General features: G+C 33.9%; 1 protein-coding gene across 1 annotated transcript in view; it reads right to left on the bottom strand.

Annotated features, from left to right (window-relative positions):
- Window positions 1-12,500, bottom strand: part of LOC137641224 (hornerin-like) — a 32,815-nt gene that overhangs the window by 3,291 nt on the left and 17,024 nt on the right. The window contains exons 4-6 of the mRNA XM_068373661.1: window positions 2,502-2,685; window positions 354-508; window positions 1-48 (exon numbers count right to left, since the gene is read on the bottom strand). The exon at window positions 1-48 is cut by the window's left edge and continues 96 nt beyond it. Of these exons, the coding sequence (XP_068229762.1) occupies window positions 1-48; window positions 354-508; window positions 2,502-2,685 (387 nt within the window). The remainder of the gene's footprint in view (window positions 49-353; window positions 509-2,501; window positions 2,686-12,500) is intronic.

The raw sequence follows: 12,500 nt of genomic DNA, 5'->3' as shown, positions 1-12,500 counted from the left end.
CTTGTGGTGGTGACCTTTATATTTCTTGCCTCCTTTGTCGTGGTATCCCTGTGGAAGGATGATGAAGGATTCACTTAGGATGTAGAAATTCATTTACTGTTCTTCTTATCAAAGGTTTCATAAGTGTACAGTCTCTCTCTCTCTCTCTCTCTCTCTCTCTCTCTCTCTCTCTCTCTCTCTCTCTCTCTCTCTCTCTCATATATATATATATATATATATATATATATATATATATATATATATATATATATGTGTGTGTGTGTGTGTGTGTGTGTGTGTGTGTGTGTATAAATTATTTGATATAAGAGAGAGAGAGAGAGAGACAGAGTAAACAATCCATACGTTACACCAACCTTCTTGTGAGCTTTTCCATGGTCGCCGTAGTGATTTCCCTTATGGCCTTTCTCAGCCTTGTGGCCCTTGTGCCCTTTGTAGCCCTTCTTTTCGTGATGACTTCCTTTGTAGCCCTTATGGCCTTTGTGTGCCTTGTGGCCCCCTTTACCATAACCTAGAAAAAAATTCTTGTTATCTCGACTCTAATTGGACTATGTTGTGCAACAGGTTTTCCCTAGTCTTGTCGATCTTCTACAATGTAATTGTGGATACAAAGATTCCGACAACTTCAGTTCTGTTATTCCAGCGGGGGATTTTAAGGCAAGTAATCAAACCTCTAAGGCTTCGGTACCGATGTGTTCTAGGTAACACAAGAGGCTAATCAAGCTAATTGCCCGACTGTGCAGTTGTTCATTTGTTCGCTTTCTATTTTGTGCTATCTGATATTATTGCTTCCTTGTCTCTTTTTTTTAACACAGCTTGGGATCTGTTTGATGTCGTACCAGTATTTATACTTTTTATCATTATGACTTGTTCTTTACATTTTATTTGTATTTTCTATGATATTTGAGATCATTGCAAAGAATAACCTATGAACAAGGTGTTTAAGGGTTGCATTGATAAGAATAAGAAAATTCTGACCCAGTGGCCTTATTAAAAGTGAAACTGACTACTTGATAATGTTATGAGTATAGGTTTTGTTGAAAACGTGATTAGTAGAATATTTCTTTGGTTTTTGAAAATTGCTGAACTTCGTTTTGTCTATGGCTTGAATATCTTCTAATTGTAAGTTTTCCAGTAATTGGTTTAATATGAACACTATTCAAGTATAATGTGACATTCAAGTGCCAATTAGCAAAAAATTAACCCATGTTGCTTGTGAAATTGAATTTCTGTTATTCAAGGTATTCAACGGTCACAAAGAAATATTCTTTGAGTGTATAGTCTAAAGTAGCTGCTGGTCGACATCGCTCATCGAGGTACTTATAAGAATAATGATGATATCCGTGAAAATCTATAAAAATTCGCGCGAAAATTGCAAAAATCGTTATTGTGCTCACGGGCAGAGTTGCCAAGTTTTCTAGATATAGAAAAGGACAACTTCTAATCAACTACAGTTTTAAAAGGCCAACCTATTGGTAGAAGAAGGCCAAAGTATAACATTTAAGGCCAACCTTTTTTTCATGATGTTACTCAAGGCCAACCATTTTCAAAAGGGCCAAATTTGAGGCTTTTGGCCTGAAAAATGCCAACCTGGCAACTCTGCTCACGGGATGGCGAATGATAAACATAATCTTAGCCTCGGTGGTCCTGTCTTGAAATGAGGCTTCTCCTGGAGGAAATGAAACTTATTTCATTATTTTCTTACAGAAAAAATCTCATCCTAATATCCAGTTGCTACATATGCTTTTATTCTTATGTATTGTGTAATTTCACGATGCAACATTATTACTTCCTATTTGAATCCTTCTCTTTATGATTTCTTATTTCATGATGATAATATTCTCATTGCATTATCTATAGCAAGAATTATTTTATATTTTCAGGAATTTAGTTCGTTTACTTATACCCACGTATTTCTCCATGGGACAGCCAACTCTTAGAAGAAATTACCGAGCAAACAGAGAAGTAATGAAAATGCTTAGTAATTAAGCGCTTCGTAAACAACGATAACAAAAAACTATAAGGAAAATGTGTGACAGTTAAGCGCTTTGTAAACCCAATAAAAACGTTATAATGAAAATTGAGTGGCAATAATGCACTTTGTAAACCATATATAAATATTTATATTGGAAATATGTGGGAATCAAGTGATTCGTAAACCTTATAAAATGAATATAATGAAAATGTGTGGAAATTAAGAGATATGTAGTCCATATGAAAAACTATACTTCGGTTTAAGTGGAAAAATAGCTCGGGAGGTTTTGTAGCATTTAGCTTTCGATACCAAGAGTAATGGAGAATCAGTCGAGATATTTCTCCTTTAAAAATCAAATATCTTTTTAATATTTCGATAAATGTTGATATAAAGTTTAATTTTTTTATATATCGCTTTTTAAAAGGAACTCATCTATTTATGAGTACTTGAAAGTACTTTCCCAATACTATGTTGATAAATTATTCAATGATGAATTCAAAAGTCCAATAAATTCCTGTGCAAAACTTACCTGTGGCTGCAGTCTGGAGATCGACCGTGGCAACGGCGGAGACTTGCTGGCTGCCCTCCGGCAGGAGGTCGGTTTCCTCAGGGTCCTGGAAAACGCTGACTGCTGCAAAGTCAAGGTCCTCCGGCTCCCCTTTCAGGTTTCCCGCAGCCGTCGCCAGTGCCACCGCCAGGAATGCCACTTTTATCTGCCGAAGGTGTTGACGAAGGGGATAGAGTTGATATTCACATTGGCCCTCTCTCTCTCTCTCTCTCTTTCTCTCTCTCTCTCTCTCTCTCTCTCTCTCTCTCTCTCTCTCTCTCTCTCTCTCTCTCTCTCTCTCTCTCTCTCTCTCTCTATATATATATATATATACATATATATATATAAATATAAATATATATATATATATATATATATATATATATATATATATGTGTGTGTGTGTGTGTGTGTATGTGTGTGTGTGTGTATGTGTGTGTATATACATATGTGTATATATATATATATATATATATATATATATATATATATATGTATGTATATTTATCTATATTCAGTGTTCATAAATACCTTTACAATTCTTGAAATATATTTCAAAAGCCCTTGATTGGAAATCTTAATCATGTTTGTTTACATACCCAGCAATTATCGAAGTTTTTAATCACATCGCATTTGTGTATTTTATGTACCCTGTAGACGAATGAGGTACTTTTAAATTAAACCCCCAAATATTACTCGTGCTCGAAAAAAGGAACAATTGAACAATGTTTATTAAAACAAAATTGAGACTATCGGACTCACTGAAACTACGTAAATAAGTGCATGTATTCGTGCATGATACAAGAAATTTATGGAGACAGGGATACTTTTGAATAGAAGGAGTGGATGACCAAGTACGTCTGGGGAAAATATCGATCTTGTAAGACGAGTGCTTGATCTTTCCTCTACAAAGTCTGTCTATACTGCAACCAGATACTTACAGCTACTAAGTTCAATACTGCTGAAAGTCAGACAAAAGCTTACGATTGCACGCTTCCAAAGAGCAACTTATAAAGTATTCAAGGCAAGTGGCAAACCAAGAAGAAAAGGGATAGCGATTAACATGCCAGAAAATTTTCCTCTGCTTTAGTGATGCGGCAACTTAACATATTTCATGGAAGGTGAACACATAAAGCGTGAGAATCTAGAGATTTGAATATCGTCCTGTGGCCAAAAAACTTCACAGAGACATTCCATTGGTGAATGTGCGGTATGGGATCACGTGCAATTGAATCATTGGCCCATTTTTCTTCAACGAAACAACAATTACTGTAGATGTTTGTCTTGACATTTAGATTGAATATATGGCACCTCAACTAAATGACCTTCAGCTAATCATAATTTTTTTAGGAAGATAGTGCACCACCACATTTGGGAATACATGTTCCTTGGTTCCTAAATGAAACATTTCTAAGAAAAGAGGATCGGAAGAGGTGGCCATTCCCATGGCACTTTGTTCATCAGATATTACTCCCCTGGAATTCTTACTATGGGGTAATGTTTAAATGATCTGTATTCGATAAACATACGGAACATCACTGATTTCAAACAAAAGATCACTGATCCCAATGCCTCCATTGATGGGGCTATGCTATTGAAAACCTACCCAAAAATTTATTATTTTCTAAGTATGCTTTGTGTAATCAATGGAGCCCATAAAGAGGTGAATGAACCAGGAAAAAAAATGTCTACTCTTCACTTTGCAATAATCCTCACATATTCTCCAAGCTGTAAATTAGTTTCCGCATTTACTTGGGGTAAGGAAGCAGCTAAAGGCTGACCTCTTCTCGCTTCATTACTTTCAGGGGGAAACGGCCGTATGGTGATACAAACTAATAAAAAACTCATGTATTTATGCGGTTGTGTTTTATGCTGAGTAAGGGGACGACAGATTACATATGCAATGACTAATGAAGGAAGATTTGCCTCGGTCCCTTTGTATTCTACATGGAGGTCATGTTTTGGAAGACCCAACATTTATGATTCTGTAACTTGTATTCCTTTCCACCATTTTATACGTATTTGATGAAGCCTTTTATAAGTAGGCTATATTTTCGGTTACTGTTTCTACTCATCACTGATAATCTTTGGTATCCACTCAATTCGTCTATTTACTCAGAGTTCTTATTATGTTAAAGTCAATAAAGTCGGGATTTTTCTGTATCCATCGTGGTAAGATGCCTGTTTTTCCCTCGTCTTTTTCTTGTTTTCACTGTGTTTCTTTTACATAGCGTAAAAATATTTTTCAATTTAATCTGAAAGTATAGTACAGTTTCTCATGCTATTTTTAAAGTAGAATACTATTTTTCTATAATTCGATACTGAAGAAATGTATTTCAGTTCGTAAGCTTATTTTTGAAGTTTGACATTGTTTTTTTAATCTAGTTTTTAAGTATCTTTTCTTTTCAATGTTATTTTGAAGTAATATTTGTATATCTAAGTTTATTATTGACGCATGGTAGAGTTTTTTAGCTAAATTTCAAAGTATCCTTTCAGTCACCAGTTATCATTATTAATATTATTTGCTAAACTATAATCATAGTTGGGAAAGCAAGATGCTAGAAGCTCACGGACTTCAACAGGGAAAATAGCCCAGTGAGGAAAGGAAATAAACTACAGGAGAATTTTAAGAACAATTATAACATTAAAATAAATCTTTCATATATATATATATATATATATATATATATATATATATATATACATATATATATATATATATATATATATATATATATATATGTATATATGGTAAAAAACTCCGAAATAAAAAGAGGAAGAGAAACAAGATAGAATAGTGTGCCCGAGTGTACCCTCAAGCAAGGTATCTCTAACCCAAGACAGTGGAAGACCATGGTACAGAGGCTTTGGCACCACCTAAAACTAGAGAACAATAGTTTGATTTTTGAGTGTGTTTTTCCTAGAAGAGCTGCTTACCACAGCTAAAGAGTCCCTTCTACCGTTACCAAGAGGAAAGTAGCCACTGAACAATTACAGTGCAGTAGTTAACCTCCTGAGAGAAGAAGAATTGTTTGGTAATTTCAGTGTTGTCACGTGTATAAGGAAAGAGGAGAATGTGTATAGGATAGGCCAGGGTATTCAATGTATGTGTTGGCAAAGATGAAATGAGCCGTAACCAGAGAGAGGGATCCAATGCAGTACTGTCTGGCCAGTCAAAGAGCCTCATAACTCTCTAGCAATAGTATCGCAACGGTGGCTGGTGCCTTGGCCAACCTACTACGAAGCCTACTACCGTTTCTCGGCTTATATTTTATAAACAGTACGGTTACTCTAAATTATGTTTAAGTATAATACTGTTCCTCAAATTAATTTTAAAGTATAGTACTGTTTCTCAATTAAGTGATGATGTACAGTAGGCACCGCTCTTTTCAGTACAATATTGCAACCTCGACCACTTTTTCAGGTCTATCTTGAAGAGTATTGCCGCTACCTGGAAACTTCTAAAGTTTACAGAGAAAATGGAGTCATAAATAAATATTCGTTATCATAGCTTTATATCTCATGGGTTATCTTACGGATATTTCTTTCATTCGCTCTTATCATATTTTATTTAACTGAAGCTTCTTTTTTTAAGATTTTTAGCGCTAGGGGTCACATATGAAAGTATTGTAAGATTATGCGATTATAATAATATGGTACAAAGTCGAAATGATTGATATTGCATTTCAAAAGAATCCATAAGAATGGAGTGCTGGAGAGATATAATTGTTTATGATTATTTCTGTGATAGTACAAAGACGGAAGAATCAGCTATATTGAATTATCGCGATTTTCACTGATGCAAAATCTTAGATTTTGGAGAATCAAGAAGATTTAATTTCTTGTATAGCAGACTTTGCGAAGTACCAATAGACGAAAATGCCAAGGATTCATCATATGGGATTAGAAATTCTGATGTCATAAAACTGGTGTAACTCTTAATAATAAGTAAAGAGAAGTTTTGTTTTTATAAAGTAAATAAACATTATGAATGACATTTTTTATTTTTAAAGCGAAAGAAAACTTTGAAATCGTTGAGAAAGCTGAAATTGCTTTAAGCAATATATATCTGTTAGAAAGAGACTCCTTCTTACCCACGCTGCTCCAGTCATCTTGTAGTAGTTCAGGGACCTCCTATTGAGGTCTTCGCTGAAGGAGGAGCCAGCCACCACTGACGTTCCCTTCGCCGCCCTCAGGTTATATACCCGAGTTTGGCTCTTGCTTTTTCCAAGCGATGGTCACCAAGCGGCACCGTCCTATCATGGATTCAGTGGCGACCTGACGCGTTGAGCCATTGAGAGATCACGGCTTTTTTTTTTTTTTTCAGAAGCTTTCCCGTGTTCGCTAAAGGGGAATCGTTTTGGTTAATTTAGGCAATCGATTAGGCATACCTCGGAGACTTTCCAAAAAGAGAGATATCTATTGAGTTGAAATGCTGTTTGATTAAGATTTATCTTGAACTAATTTATAATTGTTAGTCCATAGACTTTTTGCCTTGTATTCAGCTCATTTAATTATCATATTGAATTCAATAGCAGGTCAGTTCATAAATGTGGATGCAGATAGTGTTGAAAATTAAAATTTCTATCATCTTTCGCGTAATATTTATATATATATATATATATATATATATATATATATATATATATATATATATACACACATACATATATATATATATATATATATATATATATATATATATATATATATATATAAATATGAGTGGGGATATCTTAGCATGGCGAAAGGGTTTACATATGACCATGATCAGCTTAGCTGTACTAGTTAGGGCCACCCATACGAGGTTGGTTTTTTGTATGCTAAAAACCAGTCCGTAGCTGGGCACCGTGGTGATGAAAACTGCCCAAACCCCATACATGAATAAGGACATGTCTGGGGCCTTTATCCTGCAGTAAACTAGAAATGGCAGTATTTATTGCAATGCATATTCATATTCTAATGATCAAAAAGTATATGTAGATAGGTGCCTGGAAAATTATATTGGTTGGCTTTTAGAATTCTTTAATTCCTATTATCTATATATTCCATCAAACTGCGGACCTTTATATACATCACCTACTTGCCTTCACATACACAACAGTCATATTCACTAATATTCTCGAATTGACACTGGCCTCTTTCATTTAAGAATTGTCGCTCATTTTTTATTCATATATTCTAAATTACTCATTTCATCGACACAAGATAGCTATTAGGTACTAACAGAAAGGCGAGGTGAATGTAACTGGCTTTATTCAACAAGATAACGAGCTTATATGGGAATGGTTGAGGGCAACAATGGCACAAAATTCCAACAATGTGGGATATGGAATGGCAAGCTTAAACAGATTTTTATATTATCATTGTGGGAGAGTGAGAGATAAGAAAAGCAATACCATTACAGTGTATGAGCATGTATGAAATACGCGTGCGTTACAAAGTACCTCCATCTCTTCACTCCGTATTACTTAATTTATTTTCAATCCTTTGATTATCTCCTTTTGTACTTAGTTATCTCTAATTTTAGTTCTGAAGTATGGTACTGTTTCTTGAGAAGAGTTTTCTAGAAACCTCTAGATGTATTACTTAGAAATGATCCATGTTATTATTATTATTATTATTATTATTATTATTATTATTATTATTATTATTATTATTATTACAAGCTATTCTATAACCCTAGTTGGAAAAGCAAGATGCTATAAGCCCAGGGCACCAACAGGGAAAAATAGTACAGTGAAGAAACATAAAAACGAAATAAATAAACTACGAGAAAAGTACTAAACAATAAAAATAGGATATTTAAAAAAAATCCAGTAGCAAAATTAGATTAGACCTTTCATATATAAACTATAAAAACTCTTAAAAACCCTAAAACAGTGGAAGGCCATGGTACAGACGCTATGGTATTACCCAAGACTAGAGAACAATGGTTTGATTTTGGAGCGTCCTTCTCCTAGAAGAGCTACTTACCATAGCTAATGAGTCTCTTCTACCCTTAACCTAAAGGAAAGTAGTCTTTGAACATATTTTGACATTTTACTTCATTGTGCTTTATTTTTATCCATTCTTCCGGGAGAATTTGCATAATACTAGAGCATTGAGATCGCATTTATGAGTCTGTCATCCGATCCTTGGGTTCAGCCAACCAGCTGACCGTGTTTTCAATGTGTATTAGCATCAGCTGGGGAAATAAAACGAGGTTATTGGCAGAGCGACCTCATTCTTTGAAAGAGGAAAAGTCTTCATGCTAATTCAAAGTAGCCTTATAGGCTCTCTTAAACTTTAGCTATAAATACACCGGGAGAATGGAGCCATTAGAAATACTGTATTTGAAAAGAGAAAAGAGGTAAACAAGCAGTTCAGATTAGAGAAATAATTGTAAACGATAGGAAGGAAAGGAGCAATATACGTGGAAATGGCGAGAAAAATGGAAAACTAGATTAACTTCGTTTTTTGTAGAGGACAAAAAAATATGAATGAATAAACAATGGTCTCTAGGGAAGTTAACGAAGATGGAAATTATAAGGATGGATGAAAATATAGCAGTTATTTGTATATGAAGCCTTTTTAAGTTATGTATTTTATGGTTATTTTCATAGGTCGAAAATTTATTCGCATTGTTTTTCAATTGGAGAAGAGGCGCGACGCCATAAATGTATAGGTTCAAGAGCTGATTTTGACAAATAGTCTACTAAGGACAGCAATAGTGAATTATAAAGGCCTATTTATACATCATTTTATATTTTGATTTTTTTTTCTTTTTTTTGGAAAAATTCTTTATTTGTAATTCAAGAAAAATGCCTGCCTCTTTTTCTTGCTCTTGCTGGTATCTGGAGAAGTCAATGTATCCTTTAGTGTCATTATGATAAGTGAAATACTTTATATCCGGTATTTTTGGAAAAAAAATGTAGCGCAAAAAACTTGCGTAACATTCAGATTTTCTTCGATTAGAAAAAAAAAAAAATCTCTGAACGATTAAAATTTTTCCCTTTTCTTGGTTTAACCATGATTTTGTGTATCTAAAGTGTGAAAGTATTTAAGCTTTATCACTGGATCGAATGGCAGTCTTTCTGACAGATAAGAGTTTTTTTTTTTTTTTTTATTATTTCAATTGTGTGAATTTAAATTCTGATTTAGGTGTCGAAGACCACTGTCGCGGAAACTCCAGATTGGATAACAAGTCAATCTCGCAACCTCTCTCTCTCTCTTTCTCTTTCGCGGCAGAGTGCATCTTACGTTCTATTTGTTAAACAGAGATTTCCACTTAGTTGAGCTAATCAGATCTGAATTGTTCATTAGACAGCGAAGGCCAAAAAATAAAGTCCTATTATTCTTCTTGGTAATCAGATTGTACAAAAGCCAAAAAAAGAAGAGGAAAATCAGAAAATTCTTTATTTACAATTCCTTTTAATTTCTTCTGCACAGCACAGGTTAATATTTTTTCTATTAATGAAACTTAAGAAAGACTTACTTACGAAGGGTGTAGTGACACCACTGACCAGCTTTTAACAGCACAATTAGCCAATATGGCTACTTTCCTTTTGGTAAGGGAAGAAGAAACTCTTTAACTACGGTAAGCAGCTTTTATAGGACACTCCAAAATCAAACCAAAGTTCTCTAGTCTTGGGTAGTGCCCTAGCCTCTGTACTATGGTCTTCCACTGTCCTGGGGTAGAGTTCTCTTGCTTGAGGGTACACACGGGTATGCTCTTCTATCTTATTTCTCTTCCTCCTGTTTTTTAATGTTTTTATAGTTTATATATTATGAAAGATCTATTTTAATGTTGTTACTGTTCGTAAAATATTCTATTTTAAATGTTCATTGCTTTCCTTGTAGTTTATTCATTTCCTTATTTCCTTTCCAATTTTCCCTGTTGGAGCCTTGGGCTTAGAGCATCCTGCTTTTCCAACCAGTGTTCTAACTTAGTAAGTATTAGCAACAACAACAACAACAACAACAACAACAACAACAACAACAACAATAATAATAATAATAATAATAATAATAATAATAATAATAATAATAATAATAATAATAATAATCTGCTAATATCAATGACCATACTTCAAGAAAACAAAGGAAAAACTTACCCACATCCACACACCAACCCCAATATCCATATATGAAGACTACAAGTGGTTGGTGGGTAAGATATTCAGGCAGACATAGACAGTCAGAGCTATAGAGACAAACAAGTAGCGACAGACAGTCAGATGGAGGATGAGACAGACCAACAGTCAAAGGTGATGCTGCACAGAGTCAAAAGCAAAGAGGGCAGCGGAGAGGGGTTGTTATAAACAAAACTACAAGTACAATGCATGGAATGTAGAGGACATAGTCACCTATTTAAAACTGACTCTTCACTCAGGCTAGTTACTGACTTCGTGAGTCGAGTACATGTTTTATATAATAAAACTAATCATAATTTTAGTAGCGTATGAGTATGGATGCTTTATAACCGCGCTTCTGGTGAAATTATGTTATGTTGCCATAAGAATCTTCATGCCGTCTTACTAAAGTAAATAAACTACATTTCCAAAAATCAAAATGTGACCAGCTGGGAACTTGTATTATTATTTTCCTAAGAAACCCCAGTGCCCAACAGAAAAACTTGCTATTTCATCTATGTTAGATTAATGAATCTAAATGGGCGATCAGATCATTTACGTTCTTGCGTCGGTAGCGGTAGCATATCTATGAAGCATTCTCCTAGCAGTTTGCCACCTTTACTGGCGTATCTACTGCAAAGTAGTGGATGTTGTGAAGGGAGAATCTTTTACAGTTGATGACTATTTCTGGCCACAAGTTCTTCCAGCAGACATTTAGTGTTTCGTTGTTCATAAGAAAGATTCATAGTTATTAGCTCAGTGCTGTTAATTGCAAGTGTTGAATGTTAATTTCTATAGAACACCAATACGTTGAAGGGAATCCTTTAATTAACATTAAACTATTTTAAAACAAGTGTTTGTATGAACTTACGAGACAGCAACTATATCACAGTGAGCAACTGAATTTTTCCGAGCTATTAAGAAGACTGTCGTTACGTTTGTGGTATATTTCCAGTTTTTTTTTTTAGTTTTTACTTCCATAAGTACAAAGTAAAATGAGATTTTATATTTTTTTTGTCGTTTTTCTTAGATATTTCTCCAATTTTCGAGAACGTGTAGGTTTTTTTATATGCCACTACCTTTACTTCATTTAATTTTTCCTCATACTTCTCATTGCACATCCTTTGACCTTAATTGAATTTTTTCCGTGTATAACCATCATACAGATTGGTTTTGTTTGAAGATGGTTTCCTTTGGTCGACTTTCCCCTTTCCACAGGGTAAAAGGAGATGTAATTTTGGATTTAATCGAAATTAGATAATAATAATAATAAAAAAAAAATCATATTATAGAAGTATGGAAGTTGACTTTGAATATTTGAGTTTAGATGACTAATAGCGTGTTGACCTACTTATGCCCCTATTGAGAATTTAGAATTAGATAGTTTGAAAATAGAGCTTATGTATTTTTTGTATATCTTGCCTGTTGATATTTATTTTATTCATAATATGGAAGATTAAAAGGCTATATCAACCGCATCAATCTCGTGAAAAAAAAGCTCCCTTATCGATGACATTAGTGAAATCAAGGTCATTTGAAAAATGTAAATTTAATGGCGTATTGAAATAGTGCTGAACATTATTGCAGCTTTGACAAATCAGTATTTTCTATTTGAAACGTGAAAGGTTGCTATTATGCTATGGAACGTCCATCATTGATGGCGACAATCAAATTGGAATTGAACACCCCGCTCATAAAAAAAAAAAAAAAAAAAAAAAAAAAAAAAAAAAAAAAAAAAAAAAAAAAAAAAAAAAAAAAAAAAGTTATTTACATACATCATTTATTAGTTTTTCTATCTGATTAATTGAGACCAAATAAAGTAGAGATGAATTTTATTTTAATTTTTGTTTATTGGGCATCGAACATA

This window comes from Palaemon carinicauda, chromosome 5, assembly GCF_036898095.1.
Source record: "Palaemon carinicauda isolate YSFRI2023 chromosome 5, ASM3689809v2, whole genome shotgun sequence".
In the NCBI taxonomy this organism is placed as follows: Eukaryota; Metazoa; Arthropoda; class Malacostraca; order Decapoda; family Palaemonidae; genus Palaemon; species Palaemon carinicauda.
The sequence above is the reverse complement of the archived record's forward strand: the minus strand, read 5'-3'. Positions and strand labels throughout refer to the sequence as shown.